Source organism: Bacillus rossius, chromosome 6 (assembly GCF_032445375.1).
Source record: "Bacillus rossius redtenbacheri isolate Brsri chromosome 6, Brsri_v3, whole genome shotgun sequence".
Lineage (NCBI taxonomy): Eukaryota > Metazoa > Arthropoda > Insecta > Phasmatodea > Bacillidae > Bacillus > Bacillus rossius.
In genome coordinates this window covers 26310828-26334240 of record NC_086334.1, presented here as the reverse complement: position 1 = coordinate 26334240, position 23413 = coordinate 26310828, and the positions used below count along the sequence as shown (strand labels likewise).

Genomic DNA, 23413 nt, shown 5'->3' with positions numbered 1-23413 from the left:
CTTACTTAATTTTATCATTGGTATGAGCATGATACAGTGTAGAAAACACACCCTTTCAATTCTTTACTAGATCTTTGTTATTTAATACATGAAACACATATCAAGTTTATATGAAAGATATGCTTACAACTAACATGTGTGCAAATCGGCATTAAATAGAGACTTCTTGCAAACAATTCCTGCTGCTTGTGTGTATGAGTCATGGTGGGCTAGATGTGGGAGGAAATGCATTTATTGTAGCTCACTATAAGGATTATAATAATCCTTCCAAATAAAACACTATGCAACCTTATGTAGCTAAGTTACTGTAATTTTCTTATTCTGTCTTCACTTGTTTTTTTATTTTTATTTAAATTCTTGAAGGGTTGGGCGTGAACCCTTCGGACACCCCCTCAACTACGTCCCTTCATGAATAATGTAGCTGACCTAACCAACAGTTCACACATTTTTACAATGGTTTAAATGTAGCATGTAGCTAACCCAATATATTCTTATAAACCAATCATTAAAACTATGAAGTATTGATAAATTACTAAAAAAATATCACAATGGCTTTTCACATAAGCATTGGAACACGTCAAGATATAAAAAAAAATGAATTTGTGTATTTTTGATTTTTTTTTTTTTTTGATTACAGATATAGTCTTCTCTTAGATAATTACCTATATGTAATCCCTTCTCAAGTAACAGGTTCCTGACAAATGGTATAGTCAGTTTAGTATGACAAATTCTATAATATGAATAAAGCTAATGGGAGTGATTCATGGCCCATGTATTCTAACCAGGGCTCTCCCGTCAACATACTATCCATTTTATTGGCTATGCTCATTATTTAATCCTCTTCAGACAAAAGTATTGTTTTTCCTGTATTATTTTATGGAATACCTGCTCCAAATCAGTTCACTTGTTATGTTACAGTCTCATTTTATGAAGGGCCTTAATAGGGAAGTACATATTAAGAAAAAGCTGATTAAACATCAAACTGTTATAATTTTACACGTTACGAACTTAATAATTATGTTTTACAACAAAACAACAATAAATTAACTGAAGAAATGAACTTATGATTACAGAATTGTCTGAATTAAATACAGTTTTTTAAAAGTTTAGTACTGTGATAATTTAAAGAAACAAAATTTTGATTGCAGTGTTCATTTTCAGGTGAATGTTGTTTCTTAACTTCCACTCGCAACTTGCAGTTCTTGTTGCCTATTGATGCATTTTTTTTACTGCGATGGGATGTTGGATAATACAGAATGTTGATTAAGCAACGGATAAATGAAAACAGTAGAAAAACTTAACCTTAAGAAAACCTTTAAAATGCAACAGTGACTATAAGTTTTATTTCCACTCATGGTGCTATTCCAAAACATCTAGATTATAATTATTTATAAAAAAAATGGCTTAACATGCACTGCACCTCACAAAAGGTTAGAAACTTAATGTTGTCTTCAAATGGATTGTATGATTGCTTGATTCATTTTCAAGGAGCAAAGATAGTATTGATCGCCTGTGGTTGCAGAAGCTGTGCACTCTATTCACACAGTTCACTGAATTGAAAAATTAGTTAAAATGATACTCATTCTGTCATACTGTTATGTAGCTCTAAAAAGAGGGTTTTCAATAATAAATAGAAGGGTTGGGTGTGTTTAGAGGCTGGTGTATAGTTCAGTCAAGACTGCGGGTGGTGAAGAAAAGCTACATAATTAAATCGTTTTGATTGAGTAGACAATGGATGCTTGAGAAAGGTACACGGAAGCTTTGAAATGACGCCAGTCTGAACAGGAATATTCTAAAATTGCTTAAAGGTATAAGAGGAAATATGAGAAACTTAAAAATTAATAAACAAAAAGATCAATGTGTTATAATAAGCTAAGAAACTTGCAGCAGCATTTAATGATGACATACATTCCTTGCAATATAGGTGTCCACTTCAGCGGTAGATATTAACATTTGAAGTAATGTAATCTAGTATGTTTGTTGCAACTGATTTAAATTGTTACTTTGTAGAGTTGATACAGTGTTATATTTTTTTGTGTTCCATGTTGTACTAAAAGAAATTAACATGGTATCAACTATATAAAGTAACAAGAGTATTCAAAATGTGAGATAGCATTGTCCTTATAAAGCCAGTTTGTGTCCTTAAATCCTGGAAATATTCATAAAAATAGAAATCGGAAAAGAGTGGCCATCCTAGATGACATTAACTGAATTTTCAATGTTGAAAAACAAAGTTTCAGAAATAAGTAATTTTTTTTGGAATTATGTTATATTTCATGAACTAACATACAATGGACTTATTTTTGTGGGCATAAAAGCAAATGTAAATTAGCTTCTAAGTTTTGATTTAGTATTCTGTTACTTGAACACAACATAAGAGCAATTTTAAAGATAACTAAAATGTTATGTTAACCCATTTTTAATTTTTCATCTTCTCTTACAGCTTTCTAAATTATTTTTCTTGGTGAAATGTGCAGAACTTGATATTCATAGCATTGTTGTCAATGTTATTACAACCAAACACCGTACAGTATGGCCTATTACTCTAAATATATTATTTGACTAAATATTTTTATTCCCAGCATGCACATGTGCTATCTCCCTACTAGTAATATAATGTAATACAGGCAAATGGTAGTTTCACGTTGCAAAAAATCTAGTAGTTTGATTTTATCATCATTCTCCCCCCATGAAACTGGCTGGCCTATCCAGAGCTGCTCTTGCACATAAATGCGCAGAAAATGTTAGTGGAGCTCCGGTTGGGAAGGAGGGGGGGGGGGGGGGTAGTGGCGTATTTTAAGTGAATTTATAAGCTGCAGACTTATATTACTAGTACTGCAGCTCATCTTGGGGTTCTTGATTGTTTCCACTGTACGAGGCAACTATAAATTTCTCACCAGCTGTGAAGATGGTCTTGACATCAATGTCTGTAATGTTTTTAGAAGGACAGCAATAGAAGGCTGAGGTGTTGATGATCTTAATCTAAGAGTTCGTAGTTATTATCACATGCTCGACTTTTTACAGCCATTACACTACACTTTGTGAATATATGTTGAAAGTATTTGTGACAACAAATGCGATTGAGGTGTCAATTAAAAATTTTAGCAAACCCCTTAAATAAAGGTAATAATGAAAAATAAATTCAAAATATTCCATGTGAGACCGAGCTTTAATGTAATTTTTCCAGAGGTTATTATGTTATTTCTCCTCAAGTCGTTTTTCCTACTGTTTATTCTAGTAACAGCTTTATTTCTGAAAACTTCGTTGTTTGCCCTAATTTGAAGACAAACAATTGATATACTCTGTGATGACTAAACAATTTTACACAAATTATGTGTACTCATAAATAAGTACGTATTCACCTTTTATACCTTGCCTCACTATAAACAGTTATTTCATTAGCAATACATCAGACACTATATGTGTTAGGTTTCATAAATAAAGCTTCAAAAACTGTTTCCAAATATTAAATCATATTCACTCGTGAGAAATTTATTATGCTTTCATTTACATTTGTGTTTAGTTTACTAACCTCTCCGAGAGATTTACAAAATTTATACGAGGAATAAAAAGTGTTCCCTGTTAACTTTGAAGCCACACTTGTACAAGTGTAACTTGGATTGACATTTGTGTATTTAATTTATTTTATTTGCCAATTCAAAGTAATGTGACTTAACAACATCTGTTATTTACTTGAGTTTTCAAGATCTTTATTAATTTTTTGCTGTCAAACAATATTTTATCTACCATGAACAATGAAAAATCTTAAATCTGGCACGTTCGGAACCAAGGCCACAGTGGATTAGCAATTTTCCCAGATTATCGAACGTCAATATTGTTAGTTTCAATGAGAATAACAAATGTAAAATGTAACGTGCTAAGAAACAGGAATCACTGTAGTAAAATCAACATTAAGGATAAACTCTGAACATGTGCAGCTTGATTGGAGCTGGATTACAGAATGTGCTGATCCATGGAATGCCAGATTAAAGATCTTTCACTGCTCATAACCATATTACTTAGAGGTGTAACTGTGCATTATTTTTTTTACACTTACCGGTCATATGTATTATTTGGTCATCCCTAACATAAATAATAATGTTAAATTATGTGCCTCAAACTACCTGATTTTTACGAAGCAAATGTATAGCTTGTACGTATTTTTAATGGATGAATATGATGCTGTGTTGCAGTGCCGCTGGCTTACGCCCACAACTGTCTTGGAGGATGTGAAGGATTGTGTTAGACGTATATCAATCACACCGTACTTTTTTCTCAGGCTGTGTTGAAACTGCAAGGAATTTGGAACTTTAGATGTAATATCACACCTGATAGAGGTAGGAGGTGCAAGTCCTTGATAATGTTGCCAGTGATCACCCCACTAATGAGTAACGAACCCGTGTGACCGGAGCGCACAAGCATCTGCAGCATTGTTTCAATAACAGGTATTTTAGTAGAAGTTCAGTTTAGTAATAGGCCTAGTTTTAAAGCATCCAAAATGACCTTTTCCCATGGATTAGTAATATCCAAGTATCATATTCCTGTCTCCCAAGAGCAGGGCTACAAATCAGGTCTGTCCATGCAATCATAATTTGAATCGCTACTCTGGGTTTTGGAAACTACTGATTTTATGGATTATTCTTTAACGCAATCTCTAAATAGCAGACCTGCCAACTCTCACGATTTTGGTGTGAGGCTCACGATTTTAAGGTCCATCTCACGCCCTCACGCCAAAATAGTGTTTCCTCACGATTTTTCGGGGCCCCAAGATTTTGTTTGTAAAAGTTACAAAACAAGTTTTACGAAAGCTTACAGTAACGAGTTTCCATCAATACTCGAGTCACGTAAAGGAAGCAATTTTGCGTTTTGTAGCGTGTGCCGTGCTGATTTTTCTATCTCGCATAGTGGAACAGGAGACATTGTGAAACATGTCGCTACAAAAAAACATAACTAACACGTGAAGTGTATTTCTTCCAATAAAAAAATTAATTTTGTTGTGAACAGTGATAATAGTGTTACACGAGCAGAATGTTATTTTACATCTTTTTTAGTTGCGGCCCTGCATGATCACTACACGACAGCGCTAAATTATGTTCAACTAAATTAATTCTGCAACCTATAATTTGTTGAAATAAATTTTGAAGCAGAGACCATGTAACATATGTACAGGTATGTCACTTAAATTTAAAGATTCTCATTTGTTGTTTTTTATATCTAACCTGTATTTATGGGACTGAAAATTTTTATCGAGGACCTCATGATTTTTTAAATTTTAATGTTGGCAGGTCTGAAATAGTATAAAACAGTCACTATCCGCATATTTATGTTTGTTTGCTTACTTCTTCTAAACTACACAATGGATTTTGATGTGGTTTTCACCATCATTTAGAGACTTTCTTCCGGAAGGTTTATGTATATTAATGTTAAAAGATAGAGAAATTTCTATGTTTTGTAATCAAGTCTTAAAAAGGCACTTTTAGGGTTACGCTGACTTATAATTGACTGATACATCACATTTATGTACTACATAAATTTAAGTCTTAAAAAGGCTTAAGAAAAGTCCACAATGCCATATGTCTATATTGTCGCGGGTTGAAATTTTGCAGGGTTGTTGAAATCAAATTTGGGGACTTTACTGACGGGACTCTGGGCTGGCTGCTCTGTTCACTCGTCAGCGCAAGTGGCGTGACCATGTAATTGGGGCACGGGGCCGGCGCGGCGCGCTGCGGGCTTGCAGAATTTTGTTTGTTTGTTTGGCCGCGCGCTGGCGCAGCCACGGGCCGCAGTTACTGGGGCGCGCTGTCGTAACAAGCCGCGCGGTGTGGCCTGCACATCGGGGTAGAGGGGGGGTAGTCTTCCCAGATGTTCTAGTTAGTTGTTTAGTAAATTTGACTTCAATAACGAGCTTTTGTTATGGTAGGCGCGGCAGGGCGCGCGAATTTAAGCGCAAGTGAGTGGTGACTCGGGGCTCACTCAGGCGGAGGCTATGCGTCTCACCTGTGGTCACGAGTTGTTAGTTCGTTCGTGATGTAGGAATTCAGGCTCACTCAGGCGGAGGCTATGCGTCTCACCTGTGGTCACGAGTTGTTAGTTCGTTCGTGATGTAGGAATTCAGGCTCACTCAGGCGGAGGCTATGCGTCTCACCTGTGGTCACGAGTTGTTAGTTCGTTCGTGATGTAGGAATTCAGGCTCACTCAGGCGGAGGCTATGCGTCTCACCTGTGGTCACGAGTTGTTAGTTCGTTCGTGATGTAGGAATTCAAGCTTTCGGGCGGAAGCTATGGCCGACGCCAGAGGCCACGAGTCGTTTAATTTAAGTTAGGTCATAATGTAGTCATCTTCAAGCTTTCGGGCGGAGGCTATGGCCCTCGTCAGGGGTCACGCGTCATAGTTTTTAAAATGTAATGTTCGTTCGGGATTTCAAGGGCAGGAGAGGCCCCTACGTTATTTTTTTAAAGTAATCGATCAAGAAAGGCTTTTCGGAAAATGTGAGTATGGACTTATCTTTGTTTTAATTTTAAGTATTAATTATGATTTGAGGTATTCGGAAGGACTAGGGAAGTGTTTAGTGAAGTTCTCTCATTCTCTCTCTTGTAAGGTCGTTCAATCGTTAAGGAAGTAAAGAGATTATTGTTTTAAATTGTAATCCCGCTATTTAAATGTTCTTTAAAATGATGTTGAGTATTTGACTTTAAGAATAAAATAATTTTAATTAAGTATTATGTTATTTTGCAAAATCTCCTTAGTTCAGCTTTCACCAGACATCCTGTACGGGATGACGAACCTATGATCCTAGGTACAGTAAAGTATTTTATGAAGTTAAGACTAGTTGATGCCAAGCGAGTTGTTTCTATGTAAAGAGCTACGATTCTCGCCCCCCCCCCCCCTCTGAAGGTGGATCGTGACAGAAATGGCGGTGGCACCGGCTAGGTGCACGTGACAGAAATGGTAGAGTTCGCCGGATAGGTTCTATTTCTGGAGAGAGAGAGAGGTAGATTTTTATGTTTATTATTAAGTTAGTTTCAGCTTCTGATAGCAGGTTATTAAGAGTTTACTTGAGGAGAGGATTACGGAATTTTAGTCTATAGTGGAGGAAGTCTTTGAGATTTTTTTTTTGACGTAACAGATGTTTATTTGAGTATACTTGTAAGGATAAAGTTTATAGTGATAAGTTGTTTTAAGTCGTTGAGTTTATCAGGGATTTTTACGTGAGGAGAATACGTTATAATTTAAATGATTAATAGAGATAATGCAAGTGGTTTAATTTAATTGAAATTAATTTTAAGATTGTAGGTTAAGAGAGTTAAAATTTAAAATAAAGTTTTTTTCGTAAATAGGAATTATTTTCAAGAGAAGTTTGTTTTGTTTTCGTGCGCGTAGGAGACGAGACGTACGAATTAAATCAGTCGAGGGAAGGATAAACGTTAGAAAGGAATTAAAGAGAAAACGAGAGTTTATGTAAAAGAGAGTTATAGAATTTATAGTGATGTTTTGTTTTAATTAGAAAAATGTTGAGAGTTGTTTCAGAACGACACGTCAGTGGACGTGGCAGAGTGAACACGTGACGGGGAGGTGCTGAGACCTAGCGGAGAACGGAGGAACCGCAAGCGAGGGTTGGCGCACCTGATGGAATTCGGTGACGTCACGGGCTCATACGGAGACGTGGACAGGCCGTGACCTTGTTTTGATCAGCTGTACGGTAACTTAGCGATAAGAAAATAGACTATTGGTTAAATAAATTTAAATTTAAGTGTGTTTTAGGAGAAGAGGAACTTTCAGTATGTAAGTAATTTAATTTAAGAAGTGTATGATGTATAGGCTAGAAGTGTTTCGTTGTAAGTTGTTTATGTTTTTGTTAGTTAAATTCTACCTCGGTTTTAAAAATATTTTTTTGGGATTTGTAAACATTATTAAGGAGGTACATTATAAAATCGATAAGCATTGAGAAAAGTGGGAAGGATAGTTTTTGTGTGTAGAGGGAATTTACTCCAAGGGAACAGAGAGACAAAATTAATGTTTTCTTTAGGGCGAGGGACCCTAAGGTGAGGTGTTGTGTCCCTGGGAAGTAGGGATTGTAGAACAGACCCATAGGAGATGGGCTATCTACGTGAATTAAGGGTTAGGAGAATCCTGAGTGTTGTTAGTAGTTTGGGGCAGGAGTTCCCCATGGTAGTACCGAAGTGGCTATCCTGTATGGGATAGGGTACCATTTCAATGAAGTTTGTTGGTGGGGTTAGAGCCCCCTGTGTAGTGGGCCTATAGCAGATAGGCACTACAGTGAAATTTTTGGTTATTTTGTGAGGTAAATTCCCTGGAGGTTAAGTAAGATTGGATTCAGTTAGGAAGGAGGGAAATGAGAAACATTGCTGTAGAGAGTTAGTGTACTTGCCTAATGTGAAATTGAATTTTACTAAATTAATTTAGGAGAAAGTTTTGTTCGGTAAATAAATAATAATGGAAGATAGCTAGATAATTAATTAATTTTTTTTGAGTAAGGTGTTTTAAGTAATGAAATAAAATAAGGTGAAGTAATTTATTTGAATAATTGGGGAGGAGTTTCTTTAAGAGTTTAGATAATTGTTTTTGAATTTATTGAGATATTCAACCAGTGAAGTTTGAGTATGAGAGATACAGTGAGATTTTAAGGAAATCGGTTGTTTTTAATTAGGACAAATGAGATTTTATGATTAAGAGTCAGTAAGCATAGTTAAAATTTACGACATGATATTTGTTGACAGTTTACAGTTATTAAGGAGAAAACAGAGTAATCTATTTATTTTTATTTTAATGGTTTGAAGATAAGATTATGAATTTTTTTTGGAAGTTTCTTTGGCATGTTGGAATAATTTTTTTTGATTTTTAGAATTTACAGAGAAAATTTAATTGATTTACATTAGTTTGGAAGTATGGAGGTTTAGTGTTCGATTAGCCCTAACTTGATGGTCGGATCCCAAAAGAATGCCGTAAAACCGATAGCCAATTGAGAGGAATGCGGTAGGCGCTTGTGTAGAGAGGGGTTGTGGGAAAACTCCTTGGGACTGATGGCAGATCAGGGGCCCTAAATAGTGTGTGATGCTGTAAAACCAGTGCAGGGAAAGCCTGGTATGCTTAAATTTTTGGGCACAGGTTAGGTAAACCTGGGGTTCCATGGGATTTAGTCATGTTAGCTGCTGTGAGACATTAAGATTTCCAGGCTCCATAGTAAATTCAATGTAAATTTTTGTTTTCTTAAAATAATAAATTTGTTTTTAATTTATTTGAGATATTTGATTTGGAACAGTGAATACAGACCCCGAGGAATAGTAGTTGTCATGATGAGAAGAAGGTGGTAGGCCTAAAAGGGTACAGGCACCACAGAGGTTATGTGCATTGCATAATTTAAATATAAGGAAACTTGAGAATTTGAAATTTTGTTGTTGGTTTGTACACCCATAAGAAGAGTATAGGCAGAATTTTTATTGTTATGAGATGTCTAATTTAATTGAAAAGAAGAAAGTTTAAAGATGCAAGGTAACATTATTATTGTAATAATTGAAAGAGATTAAGAGGTAGAGAGAAATAGGCAGTTTTTGTTTGTAAGTACTAAAGTTTACATATAGAAATTTAGTAACTAAGAATGAATAATAAGTTAAGTCTAGTGTAAAAGTTTTTTTTAAGTTTGTTAAGTTAAGAGTCACAAGTAAATTTTTTTTTAGAGAGAATGTCTTTGATAGGAAGTATTAGAAACTTATGGGAATTTTAGGGTAACATAAATAATGTAGGTAATGAATAATAAATAGATGGTAGGTCTTAAGTTAGGATTAACATTTGAAGCAGAATTTAATTAAGAAGAAGGAAAATAAATAGGCCTAATGAAAAGAACAAAAAAGGATTTTATGGTAAAGCATTTTTTTAAGTAATAAACAATGAATAATAATGTTGTTTCAGGGTAATGTGTACTAATAATACAATTTTTTTTTAGGACCAAAGAACAGGAATTATGTAATTTAAATTAACATGTATTTTTGAAACTGTTACAGATTCCTTAAGATGAGCTGAGCAGCAGTCCAGTTTACAAGATGACAAGAGTTCGAGAGACAAGATACAAGATCACTGAAACAAGAGCCAAGACTGAAGATTCAAGAGAAGAGAAAGCTGGCAGCCATGGACTTACAAGTGGAGATTAATAAGGTCATGTAAAGTTTTATTTTTTTTTATGGAAGACAGTAACTGGAGTTTTTTTTTGTTATAAACATTATTTACAGAACTTTTTAGGTTATAGTAATGTAATGGAACTAGTGAGTTGTGGTAGCTGTCAAAAAGAACTAATACCTTAAGTTTAATTTTTAAAGTTAATTTTCTTAATTTACAGAGGGATTAGTAGTTTTTTTTAAAACCTTATTTAGGTTGGAATTTAAATACAATAGCTTATTATAAATGTGTACGAACAGTTCAAGTTCACAGTACTGATAGGTAGGTCAGATGATCTTATTGATTTTGATGATTTGTTGTTTTGAGTTGATTTTTAAGTGTTGTGAATTAGACAATGAAATAGTTCTGAAAACTTAAATTATTTCAAGCTAAGAAATAGTAAAGTTAATTGTAACTCAAAGGACACCAGAATTTAATTTTTTTTTGAATTAGTAATGTTTGAAAATTTTATACTTTACAAGAAAGGTTATAAACAAACAGATCGGATGGAACAAGGATGCAGTAAATCACAATTTCATTTAGAATTATTGATTAGCTTTTGAGGTTATGAAGTAAAAGTAATTATAGTTTAAAAGTTTGAATAAAAAAAAATGTTTTTTTTTATTTGTTTCAAATAGAAAGTTTAAAAGTTAATTAGTCATGATCTAGGTGGGTGATGGGGTGGGAATTGGCCACTCTTTTTCCCTATAACCTCCCTAACATGGCCTTCTATTACAACTAACAGAAATAAAGAAGAAGAAAAATGAAGAATTATTAGTTAGAATGTTTCTTTCATGAAGATACCTGATGAACTTTTACTGTTTGGAAGAATAGAAGCAAGGTTAGTCAGATATTTTTACTCAGAAGAAGAAGAAGATAAAGCAGTTTTATGACTCGACAAGCCAGAGATTGGTGTTTCCCCTCTGCGCTCCTATTGACTACGTTGTTTACTCTCATGGGATAGCTGGTTCGGCACCATGGAGAGAGATTGGTGGGCATTGTGGTTGCCCCCAGAAGAAAAGAAGAGTAGAAGAGGTTATGGGTGGGTCATGTGAACTGACCTTCAACCCAGTTACTTCGTGGGGACTATTTGCTGTATAGAGAAGATCAAGACTCAAGAGGTAGGGAAAATCATTGGAGGTCATGTTTCCCTTCCTTAAGTTTTTCCTATCAAATTATTTGCCTGATTAGATTATGCTAAGGGTGGGATAATTTATGTTAGCAGTTGAATTAATTAATTTTATTTTTTTGTGTGTTTGCATCCTTGCCCATCGATTGCAGTTTAGTAGTTAGTTTTGTATTTGTCAGGCGTGATGGTAATGCCTGTTGATGATGTTTCAGAATTGTAATCTGTTCGTGATGAGGATGGCACAACTCCGAAGCAGATGTGGGGAGAAGTTGTGAGCTGCCCTGGAAGCCAGTCCAGTAGCTGTTGGAGTTGAGTGGTGTTTGCTGATGGCCAGCCCAGGGAGCTACTCTTCTCGACAACACTGACTTCGAGGAGTTGCACCAACCTTCACGAGATAAGAGTTTAATTAATTGAAACACTGTAAGGACACTTAATTTTTTTTGAAGAACGAAAGAAGTATGGTAATAAACGGAAACCGAAAAAAAAATAATAATAATAATTATCAAGAATTTGCACATTGTTTAACGAATACTGAGAAACTAAGAACAGTAATTTAATTTGTAAAGAGAGCTTCACTAACAGAACAATTTTTTTAGAATTGAGAACTCGAGCCTCTGAAGGTTCCTGTGAGAACAAACCAGATAAAAGTTTTACATTTAATTTTATGAATACTTGTTGTTTTAAAATAAATCTTATGCAGAATCTAGATGTATGTTCAGACAGCAAGGAACTAAGAAAATTATTATTTTTGTGAAATGAGGAATTTATAGTTATGGTTTAATGGAAAAAGACAATTTGTAATTTTGAGGTAGCTCGATGGGGCTCGAGCTCTGTGAGGGGAGGGTTATGTCGCGGGTTGAAATTTTGCAGGGTTGTTGAAATCAAATTTGGGGACTTTACTGACGGGACTCTGGGCTGGCTGCTCTGTTCACTCGTCAGCGCAAGTGGCGTGACCATGTAATTGGGGCACGGGGCCGGCGCGGCGCGCTGCGGGCTTGCAGAATTTTGTTTGTTTGTTTGGCCGCGCGCTGGCGCAGCCACGGGCCGCAGTTACTGGGGCGCGCTGTCGTAACAAGCCGCGCGGTGTGGCCTGCACATCGGGGTAGAGGGGGGGTAGTCTTCCCAGATGTTCTAGTTAGTTGTTTAGTAAATTTGACTTCAATAACGAGCTTTTGTTATGGTAGGCGCGGCAGGGCGCGCGAATTTAAGCGCAAGTGAGTGGTGACTCGGGGCTCACTCAGGCGGAGGCTATGCGTCTCACCTGTGGTCACGAGTTGTTAGTTCGTTCGTGATGTAGGAATTCAGGCTCACTCAGGCGGAGGCTATGCGTCTCACCTGTGGTCACGAGTTGTTAGTTCGTTCGTGATGTAGGAATTCAGGCTCACTCAGGCGGAGGCTATGCGTCTCACCTGTGGTCACGAGTTGTTAGTTCGTTCGTGATGTAGGAATTCAGGCTCACTCAGGCGGAGGCTATGCGTCTCACCTGTGGTCACGAGTTGTTAGTTCGTTCGTGATGTAGGAATTCAAGCTTTCGGGCGGAAGCTATGGCCGACGCCAGAGGCCACGAGTCGTTTAATTTAAGTTAGGTCATAATGTAGTCATCTTCAAGCTTTCGGGCGGAGGCTATGGCCCTCGTCAGGGGTCACGCGTCATAGTTTTTAAAATGTAATGTTCGTTCGGGATTTCAAGGGCAGGAGAGGCCCCTACGTTATTTTTTTAAAGTAATCGATCAAGAAAGGCTTTTCGGAAAATGTGAGTATGGACTTATCTTTGTTTTAATTTTAAGTATTAATTATGATTTGAGGTATTCGGAAGGACTAGGGAAGTGTTTAGTGAAGTTCTCTCATTCTCTCTCTTGTAAGGTCGTTCAATCGTTAAGGAAGTAAAGAGATTATTGTTTTAAATTGTAATCCCGCTATTTAAATGTTCTTTAAAATGATGTTGAGTATTTGACTTTAAGAATAAAATAATTTTAATTAAGTATTATGTTATTTTGCAAAATCTCCTTAGTTCAGCTTTCACCAGACATCCTGTACGGGATGACGAACCTATGATCCTAGGTACAGTAAAGTATTTTATGAAGTTAAGACTAGTTGATGCCAAGCGAGTTGTTTCTATGTAAAGAGCTACGATTCTCGCCCCCCCCCCCCCTCTGAAGGTGGATCGTGACAATATTCTAGGGATAACCCACAGTAACCTAGAATAGATTGAGCATTGAGTGCTTTTCAAATTGACAGTTATATGTAGTCCTGCTGTGTGTAAGTTCGAAACAAAATCTGTGTGTTATGTCTAATGAAAAAAAAAATTAGGCGTGGCTGTGCCATGGACACGGCAGTGTATTGTACATGAATACTTGTACGTAACAGGTAATATTTTCTATACAAAATATAAAATACGCTATTTTATGAATGTTACAATCATGTTTGAACACTAAGAAGTCATCATAATCCAATTGCATAAGTTCAAACACACAAACCCCCCCCCCCCTCCCAGCTGCTGATGTACTGGCACCATCGTTGATCCACTTGGTCGCATTCATTCTTTTACATTCCCGGCACTGCTTCACTCGGACAGATGGTGATTTATTGGTATCATTCTTTTGCTTTTGGGGAGCCCTTTCCAACTGTATACAATCTCTGTATTTAAATTTGGCTTTTTAACACATATAGGCAGACATTATATATTTTTGATTATATTTTTTATTATTTTAACACCATATATATTCTTTGTAACTATTTTATACTAATGTTTTATATATGCAATCAATAGATTTTGATGAGCGCTGACGATAGAAACCTAAACGAATGTCGTAGCTTCTCTGAGTCAAAAGTTATACTAAATGGAAATCTCGAAAAGCAGAAAAATGACCTCAAAATGGCGGCGCTTCCCCCTCCACCACGCGGATGCGTCACAGTCCTCACTTGGCGTAACGAATTCTTTGATCCTTTAGCTATCCAGTGGTGTAATTCAATTTTGGATGGATATGATAGATATGTAGCTGCAACACCAAACTGTATCCCCCGATTTTGTTATTATTCGTTTTTTGAATTGCCTCCCACTATAGAAGCAATTTTAAAGATGTATTCATGTCAAAAACCATTCAACATTGTTTACAAAGAAATTCTTTAGTTATGGACAGTGCATGTTAGTAGGTGTATCATTTTTGAAAACACCAGACACAAAAACTGGATACTCGTAAATACTTATTAAATCTAAATAATGCCACATTAGTAGAGTGTATCCATGCAAATTCAGGTGGGTCACTAACACATATTATTTCTTAAATAACAGAGGACTACCTCTAGGTACATTATTTAAAGACTCAAAGATTTTTAAATTGACTCTCTCATTGTACCATCCTCACTGTATGTATAATGGCTGGGTGTCTTGGTTGGGTGCAGATACATTCCTATTTTCTTTCTAAATTATTTTAGGATATTTTTTACTTATAATTACTTTAAGGAGCTATCATTTGAAATTTTCACATGTAAAGAGCAAATGACAACCCTGAAAATTGGACCGCAATACGATGCCTGGATTTCCATAAGTCCTTTGTTTTGTCCAGTGGATGATACAGCAATGAAATCACTGTAGACTGTTGTGTGCTATACCCTCAGTCGCACTCATGTACAATAGAAGTCTCTGTGTCATCTTGCTGTTAAGTGCATGTATGGAGAAATGTTTTAAAATTTTGGTTTTTAATACAAAGCTGCGCCATTTTTTTTTTTTTTTTTTTATGCTCGAACAATGCTGGCAAAAAAATAAAGCCATTAGTTTACACAGTTTGTCTAACAAAGGTTGTCAGCATATAAATAAAGCATGGTTTGGAAAGAAATCTATAAAAATACATAATCCAGGGAAAATGTCTAAATATGTCCACCAAATTTTACTGATTATGACTTTAAAAATTAGTTTCACAAAACATTACTTAAATGGTTCCAACAATCAAGTTAAAATAATAAGGGCCACCTTATTATCACGCGATCTCTAATCATCTCATTGAAAAATTTACCTATTTAAAAGCATGTTACAGGTATATTTAGAACAGTGGTAAATATGTAAATAACATAGCATGCTCAAAATTGGGTTAATATAAAAGAAAAATGTTATCTACAGAAAAAAATTACAAAACTGCTATCAGAATATTTGGTACAGCAAATTCTTGTATCTGAATTTAGGCTCTTTTAAGGTCAAGATTTCTTTAACAACCTTCTTTCCCTATTGTGGTTACTATAATGTGTAAAAAAATTTTGTAATTTCAACATGTGTGCTAGTAATAAGTTTCACTCATCAAGCAATATTGTATGTGTGAAAGAACATACCGGCATTGCTTTCATAAGAATTTGATAATAAGAGCTGAATGATCAAACACAAAAATATATTATTTACACTAACTCTATGAATATTTCTTAAAGTTTCTAGTATTAATTTTCACAAGGTCTGATAAGTTGTATTTGTAGTTATCAATTTTATTATAATGACTCTCAAAATCTCGTAATACATGATGAATGACATTAATAATAAATCGTTATACTTTTTTTTTTGTATTTTTTGAAATAAATGACTTACATTGTTATTTATGGTAAACTAATGCATTTTATCCAATAATTAAACTGGGTATATATATATACTTAACCCAAAAAAAATATTGATTTGTTTTACAATATGTTTATAGGAAATTTATTAAAAAAAACTCAATAGTTGACATGAAGTATAGCATCATCTCTTGAAACACCTGTAACAAAATTAATGCAGTAGTAAATTGAAAGCTTCCATTCTAGTATCTAAATAACATAAGTACATACAAAACAAAATTGCTTAATTAATGCAGTGTTTGTTTTATGTTACAGGTTAGCTGTGTAAGGCACTAATAATGGAGAATGGTACACCAGTCATCATTGAAGACTCCAGCGATGGTGAAAAATTGCAACCGTGTAAAGATTTACTGACAGAAGGACTTTCAGATAACAGCAACACATCTAGTTCTTCACGAACAGTTACAGACTCTGCCAGTCTTAATAGTGAAGATGTCAAAGTTCCTGACTCTACAGTTATTGTCATTGATGATATTGCTCCTCATGAAAATGAAGAGGTTCCCAAAAGCTCAAGTAAAGTAAACGGTGAAGTGCAAATATATAAGTCTCAAAGACAGAGTGATACAGATTCAGAAAATGATGAAATTATTTGTCATAAACACACTGAATCTACTAAATCAATATTTGATAAAGATCCTGAATCAAGTAAGGCAATTAATGAATATGATAAAGTACTGGATGAAAAGCTTGACTCTATTGAAAAGTTAAATATTAAAAGCTCTGATACAGAGGAAAAATTGTGTGATAAAGAGAATGAAGGTAGTGAAAAAGGCGAGTGTGAATTAAAGTCAAATGGCAGTGATTCAGAAGTGGAAAAAGAGCTGTATGATAAAGATACTGAAAATAGTGAATTTTTATGTGATGCCAATGCTGAAAGTGAAAAAGTGAAAAATGATGAAAAACCTGAGCTTGTTAAAAATTTGGGTGATGATACATTACCTGACAAAGATAATGACTTAGACACTGAGGACAAAGGATGCACTAAAAAATATGAACCTATGGAAGATGTTTGTGACAAAGATTCTGAACTTAACGACAAAGTCATAAATGTTGATTCCGATTCGGATGAAAGAATTTGTAACAAAAATGATGAACATGATACGAAACTGGAAAGCAAAGAACCTGAATTGGAGAAAAAGGAATATGATGAAATTTCAGAATACGACAAGAAAAAGAGTGATAGAGATTCAGATTCTGATAAAAAGATAAATGATGTCGATTCTGAGAAAACTGCATTGACCATTGCAGATGGGATAAAAACAAGAGCACGAAACAACAGAGAAACTAAATTTACAAGCACAGTTAACATACAGGTTGCAACTCCAAGAAAACGTAAACGGAAAGTTAGCCCAATTTGCAAAGACTTGTCTCAAAAGGACTCTATTCCTATCGACAGCAATGTTGAATTTAAAGGTTTCAAGAAAAGAATGCTTGCACAAGCATCTCCGGCAACAAATAGCATGCCACTAACTTCAGTTGCAGGAAATAATTTTCACACTTCTCGCGAATTGGAAAGGATTGCTATGCCTCCAACCTCAATGTCATATGGAGCAGACTCAAGCACACGTTTAACAGAGTATGCACAGTATCTAGGCCTGCAGCCTACAGTGAAATTCAAGTGTTTCAAATGTGGGGAATCAGGTTTTCCCTCAATGGGTGCATTGCATGATCATCAAATTGTGTGTCTTAAAACAGGAAATTCTCAGTCAATCTCTAAATATGTAGTAGCAACGGCACAGACACCAACAACCACTTCTACCACCCTATCTTCTGGCACACCTTCAACAAATTTCAGGATAACAAGAAAGGTATACCTCTGTTCAGCTTGCGGAACATATTATGAGAACTGGAACTTGTTTGAACATATGAGAGTTGTTCATAAACGTCTTATTTGTTTATATTGTTTGGGCATGTTTGCACAAGCTGATAAGTTGTCTGCTCACTTATGCAATATCCATCGCATGACAGAAAAAGTTTTTCAATCTGCAGAACATTTTATGAATGAATTTAAGGGTTCAAGTTTTCTTATGTGTTGTTCCTGTGAAAAGTTATTTGAAGACACCAATAACTTCTTTGATCACCATTGCGATCAGTCAAATGTGAGTGGACTGTGTGAGTCTTGTGGTGTACAAGGAGCATGTCATTTGACAGGCTGTAAGCAAAAGGTAGTGACAAAGACTTTACCACCTTCAACCACAGCACCTACTGATTGTGTCGTGACAAAGTCAGTGGTGAACTCAGCCAAAGAACTAAAAGAATCACCATCATCATCAAAGAAATATTTGCTACCTTCAAAGAAGAAAGTTGCAGCAAACAAAGAGTACAAGCATGCCATAACATTGCTAGAGACCAGTCCTAGAAAAAATAAATCTCAAGAAAAAGAATTTTCTGATGAAGATTATGATATAAGTGATGCTGCAAGCTTTTGCCACGTTAACATCCATGAACAACCAGAAAATCAAAATGAAGATATAACAAGAAAAAAATCATACATAAAGAAAACAAGCCCATCCGTTGAAGTAAATGATGAAAAACATACTAACTTAGACAGTTCAATTAATCAAAGTGATTCAGATACAGAATCTGTTAAGTCCTATAAACATGCATCTGATGAAGATTCATCCAAACCAAATGAAAAAATCTCATCAGATTTCTTGAAAGAAACTGTTCCACTTGAATCAACCAGAAGTTATGACTTTTCAGAACGAAAAAAGGATGAAAATAGCATACAAAGGAATACAGACACCACTGCTGTTGCAAAGAATTGCAACTCACAGGAACCGTATATGGTTGATACACCATCACCTAAAAGTGATGATGTCACCGATAAAACTAAAGAGAAAAATAAAAATGAAAAATGTTCAAGTATTAGTAAAGTGTTGGAGACTGAGAATTCATTATATAGCTTGAAATTAGACTCTATATATGCACCCCCTGACACTTCTAAAACAGCTGATCCAAGTATGTCCACTCAGAAATGTGATGAGAATGTGGGTAATGATTTTGATAGTGACAAACCAACAAAGACTGGAACTGATTCTGCTGATAGTCAACAAGATCAGCCAATTTTAGAACTTGGTTCAGATCAGAAACCTGATGCACTTTCCAAAGAAGAGATGGCAGGTGATGAAAATTCAAATACTTTGCCAGAAGCTAGGTTAAGTTCTCATTCATTAGAAACAAATTCTAATCATGTAGATGAGCCAATAGTGAAATCTCCAATTTCAGGCTCTAAAGATGGCCAAGATTTTGACAATCATGCATGCACTTCTGATACCCAAACAAAATATAATTCTTCTGGATCTGATAATGATACTACACATGGTAGCATAGTCCAGTCATCATCTTCAGATGTTTCTTCTGATGAATCTCAGCATCAGAATGATTTCACGAAAAATGAAAATAAAACACAATCTCATATTGATTCAGAGGATGAGAATGTTGATAGTGATAAAATGTCTCTTGTAGTAGATGAAAATGGAAGTGATAATGAAATTGACTTATGCGAAAATAACAAAAATAATGTTAATAAGATCCCATCTGAAGATGCACAAACCTTAAAACAAGATACAGAAAGTGACTCTGAATCTAAGCAAGACTCTATAACAGATCCTCGGAAAGTCGTAATAAAAGAAGAAATGAAAATGGAGAATAAATCTCAAGACATCATGCATGTTGCAGAAAATGATGCACCACTTTTAGAATTAACGCTTGATAGAAATATTGATGAAATAAGTTGTGCAGAGCTTATCAAGGAAAGCGTTAAAGTTTCTTCTGTCTCATGTGTTTACTGCAATCATGCTAAAAAGATAGCTGTAAATGGTAAACAACTTCTGCTGCATGTGTTGGCTGAACATAGATTTTCAATTGTTGTATGTTCAGATAGTGGAGAACTTACAGAAGTGAATGGTTTTGTTTCAAAACTTGAGAAAAATGTCAATGAACTTCAAGATGTTTTTTTTAATGTTGATACATATGACAGCACCACAAAAGTTTTAGCAAAATCATTTGACAAAACATATGAATGTTTTCACTGCCATTTTGTGACAGCTTCTCACAAGGAACTTTACTTGCACAATCGAAAAATGCATCAAAAGACAATACTGCTATGTATAATGTGCAAATCAAACTTCTACAGCTACAGTGAACTCTTATGTCATATCTGTCCAGGTATTTATGTATCGGATAGTAATATTAATTTTCGATGTTGTCTATGTGATGTTGACGGTTTGCCATCAGCATTTAGATTGCTTGTTCATTTGAGAAAACGTCACAATGCGTGTGATGTTTGTTTAGAGACTACAGGTGACCAGCAAAAATTATCTAATCATGTTTGGAAACACAAACTACACCATCTGTGTTATCGCTGCGGAATCGCATATAGAAACAAACCTGATATTACAAAACATTTGTTTTGGAAGCATGGCACAGAAAGTGTTCTTTGCAAACGTTGTTTGCAGAAGAAATGGCCACATGTTTACCATTTTTGCATACCGCCTACCACATTTGTTTGTGAGGAATGCAGTGCACATTTTTCAAGAGCAGTTGCACTAAAAGTTCACAAAAGATTGCACTCTGGGGACCTGCCATATTCTTGCAAGGAATGTGATGAGAGTTTCATTTCTAAAAAATTACTTTCTAAACATAGCAGAAGACATGGTGTTTCAGATAAGGAAAATATTTTAGAAAATGCTCCAGTATCAAATGATGAAGACCATCAGAAGGAACGGGATTCTGATGGAGGAATATCCCAGTTGGATAAATGTACAAAAGGAAGAATGAGCACTGATAATGAACTTGAAGTGGAATGTGTAGAAAAACGTACCGCACCAAGTATTGTCAAGGAGCATGATGATAGTGATTCTTGCAAAGGTGCTAAATCTGAACTGAAAGAAAAAAGTGATAAGAAAAGTAAAGTAGTTGATGTCTATGATCTGCCACCCTTAAATCTTTCTTCAGACAGTGATGACTCAGATGATGCTGAGAATATAAATAAAGGTAAACCTGAGAACACAAGTACTGAAAAACCAGGGTCGTATTTAGAAAGTAAAGTAAGTAATGAAGCTTGTTCAGATGAGAATCAGCAACCAGCACAAGTACTTGATGGAATATGGGATGACTTTAAGACATATAAAGCAAACTTAGAAAAGAAAGAGAATCTTGCAGTAGGGGATGATGAAAGTGTGCGAAGTCTCTCAGATGTTCTTCATGCAATTATGCTTGACCATGATTATTGTGGTGGTACAATAGAGGCATGTATTAAAACAGAAATTCCTGGTGTCAGTATAAGTGCTGAAAATGCTGAACAGTCACTGCCCCCAAGTGTAGAAGTCAAAGATGCAATAGAAGAAAAAACTGAAGATGATAAAAACAGGTTTGATGCAGAGCATAATTATTGTTTCAGTAATGATGCATCGCCAAATGAAAATGAAGTGAAGGAATCAACATCTGCACCGGAAGAGTCATCTACCATTCCAAGTAAAAAGAAGCAAAAAGCTGTGAAAAAGAAGCAGAAGCGGAGTGCAAGTTCATCCTCTAGTGACTCCAGCAGCAGTGACTCAAGTAGTTGTAGTTGTGGAACCAATTGCAGTTGCAGCAGTTCAAGTTCCAGCAGTAGTGGCAGTTCCTCTAGTCAAAGCTCAGATTCTGATAGCTCGAGTTCAGAAGGAAGGCGGAGGCAAGCGGCTAGAAGGGAAAGAAGGAAAGAAAGAGCTAAAAATAAGAAAAAAGGTGAAGATACTACAAAACTGGATAGTAAATTGGGAGATGCATCTGCTCCAGTTTGTGGCTCTTCACCGGAAGTTGAAGAACCTGTCAAAAACAGTACTACAATGGAACAAGATGGGAACGAGCCAACAATCAAGGAGTCAGACTTAGAAACTGACGAAACTGAAACAGATGAAGATTTTTATGATCAACATCCACAAAAATTAGCTAATAAATTACTTGCAGAGAAAAGGAATCAACTGTTACTTTTGGCAGCCGTGGCACCGGTCAATAATGGTACTATAGCAACTACCAGTTCACCTGTAGAAGTTTCTAGAGAAATACCTGCAACTAGTAAGAAGATGAAGACAAAAAAGAGAAGAAAACCACAATATCAGCAGCATTCGAATAAGAAAGTTAAAGTTGATAACCTTCCAAAACTAAATACATCAACTTCCTTTTATAAGGGTCAAGTTTCAACGTTTACAGTTAACTCTCCGTTGCCTTCTGCATCTAACCAAACTCCTCAGGTAACCATTCCCACCACAGCAGCTCTGCCTCAAGTACCCTATTCTCCAAATATTCCTCATCCTACAGCTACCCCTTCATATCACAGCACTGGCAGTGGATCTGAAACTGATAGTAAAAGGTTGTCGAGGCGGAGGAGAGTTCCCAAGAGATTCTACGGTGACACAAGTGATGAAGATGGAGACTCAACACCGCAAAGGAAATGGCAAAAAACCTCCGTTAATGATAGTTCTCTACCTGTATCATCCAACTTTTCTTTCAGGAGTGGAGTGAACTCTGTTTCTGAGCCAAAGAGACCTGTTGTTGCTCCATTGCAGGAAAAGTCTGATGATGATGTTGGAGAAGACAGTGAAAGTGAACACGAGATGAAGAGGAGTAATAGTGACTCATCAAACAGTGATAGTGACAAGGGTAATGAACAGTCTGATCTTGACAGTGACACAGATAATCTTTCAGTGACGCACACACAGACTACAGTGAAAAGTGGGGAAGAGGGTCAGCAGAAAAGTGACAATTTGTATTGCTACTGTCAGTGTCCATATGATGAAGTGTCTGAAATGATTGCATGTGACGGTAAGGGTTGTGCAATTGAATGGTTTCACTTTGAGTGTGTAGGCATAATGGTACCTCCTAAAGGAGAATGGTTCTGTCCGGATTGCAGAAAAAAACTGACTGCTAGAACTGATCATATGTTGCAAGCGTAAGAGAGTAGAGTAACTAGCAAGCCCCTGGTATATTCAGTGTGCAAATTCATCTACTGGTTTGTGCAGTAAGTATTCAGATTCACTATTTTGTAAATATTTGTACATAATTTTGTAGATTTAGTATATCTGTTATCAAACTTTTATTAAATATCATGAATTTGTGAGAATTGAACTATTCACTACAGTGTTTATAGTGTTTGATTTTGGTCTTGGAGGTTATTTTAATGCATAAAAAATATGTGTATATATATGTAGACAAAAACTCTTTCAATTGACTATCTGTTGGTCCAGTTGTGGATAACACGGCATCTGTGACAATTAAAATCATAGGTTATATATGACTGTAACTTCATAGAGTTTGTATAAAACCCCACCTCCAACTTTGTGATTTGAAATCAATTTTAAACTTACAAAAAAAAATTTTAAGTTTTGCATTACTTAAAATCTATTTAAAAATATGGTTACATAATTAAATTGAATCTGTATTTACCATTAGTCATTTGTTTGTATACATACATTCTTGTGCAGTTTGTAATTATTATTTTTTGGTTGACTGCAAAAAATATTTTAATGTTATTTAT

The 23413-nt window shown here is 35.5% G+C and overlaps 2 protein-coding genes across 11 annotated transcripts in view; one reads left to right on the top strand and one right to left on the bottom strand.

Annotated features, from left to right (window-relative positions):
* The window catches only part of LOC134532895 (serine-rich adhesin for platelets), a 40901-nt gene that overhangs the window by 4237 nt on the left and 13251 nt on the right, over positions 1–23413 (top strand). For 3 of the 9 annotated variants that reach the window (XR_010075205.1, XR_010075204.1, XR_010075203.1), the window contains exons 2-3: positions 4194–4445; positions 16150–22897. Coding sequence is in view for 6 of the 9 variants with exons in the window: in XM_063369917.1 (XP_063225987.1) it covers positions 16173–22832 (6660 nt within the window). In the remaining 3 variants the exon portion in view is untranslated. Of the gene's footprint in view, positions 1–4193; positions 4446–4466; positions 10171–12713; positions 13052–16149; positions 23402–23413 lie in introns of those variants that run through there. The other 6 variants (XM_063369921.1, XM_063369917.1, XM_063369923.1 and 3 more) reach the window with 6 other exon arrangements.
* Positions 15744–23413, bottom strand: part of LOC134532897 (cilia- and flagella-associated protein 251-like) — a 59647-nt gene continuing 51977 nt past the window's right edge. For both annotated transcript variants that reach the window (XM_063369928.1, XM_063369929.1), the window contains exon 23: positions 15744–16034. The gene's annotated coding sequence lies outside the window, so the exon portion shown is untranslated. The remainder of the gene's footprint in view (positions 16035–23413) is intronic.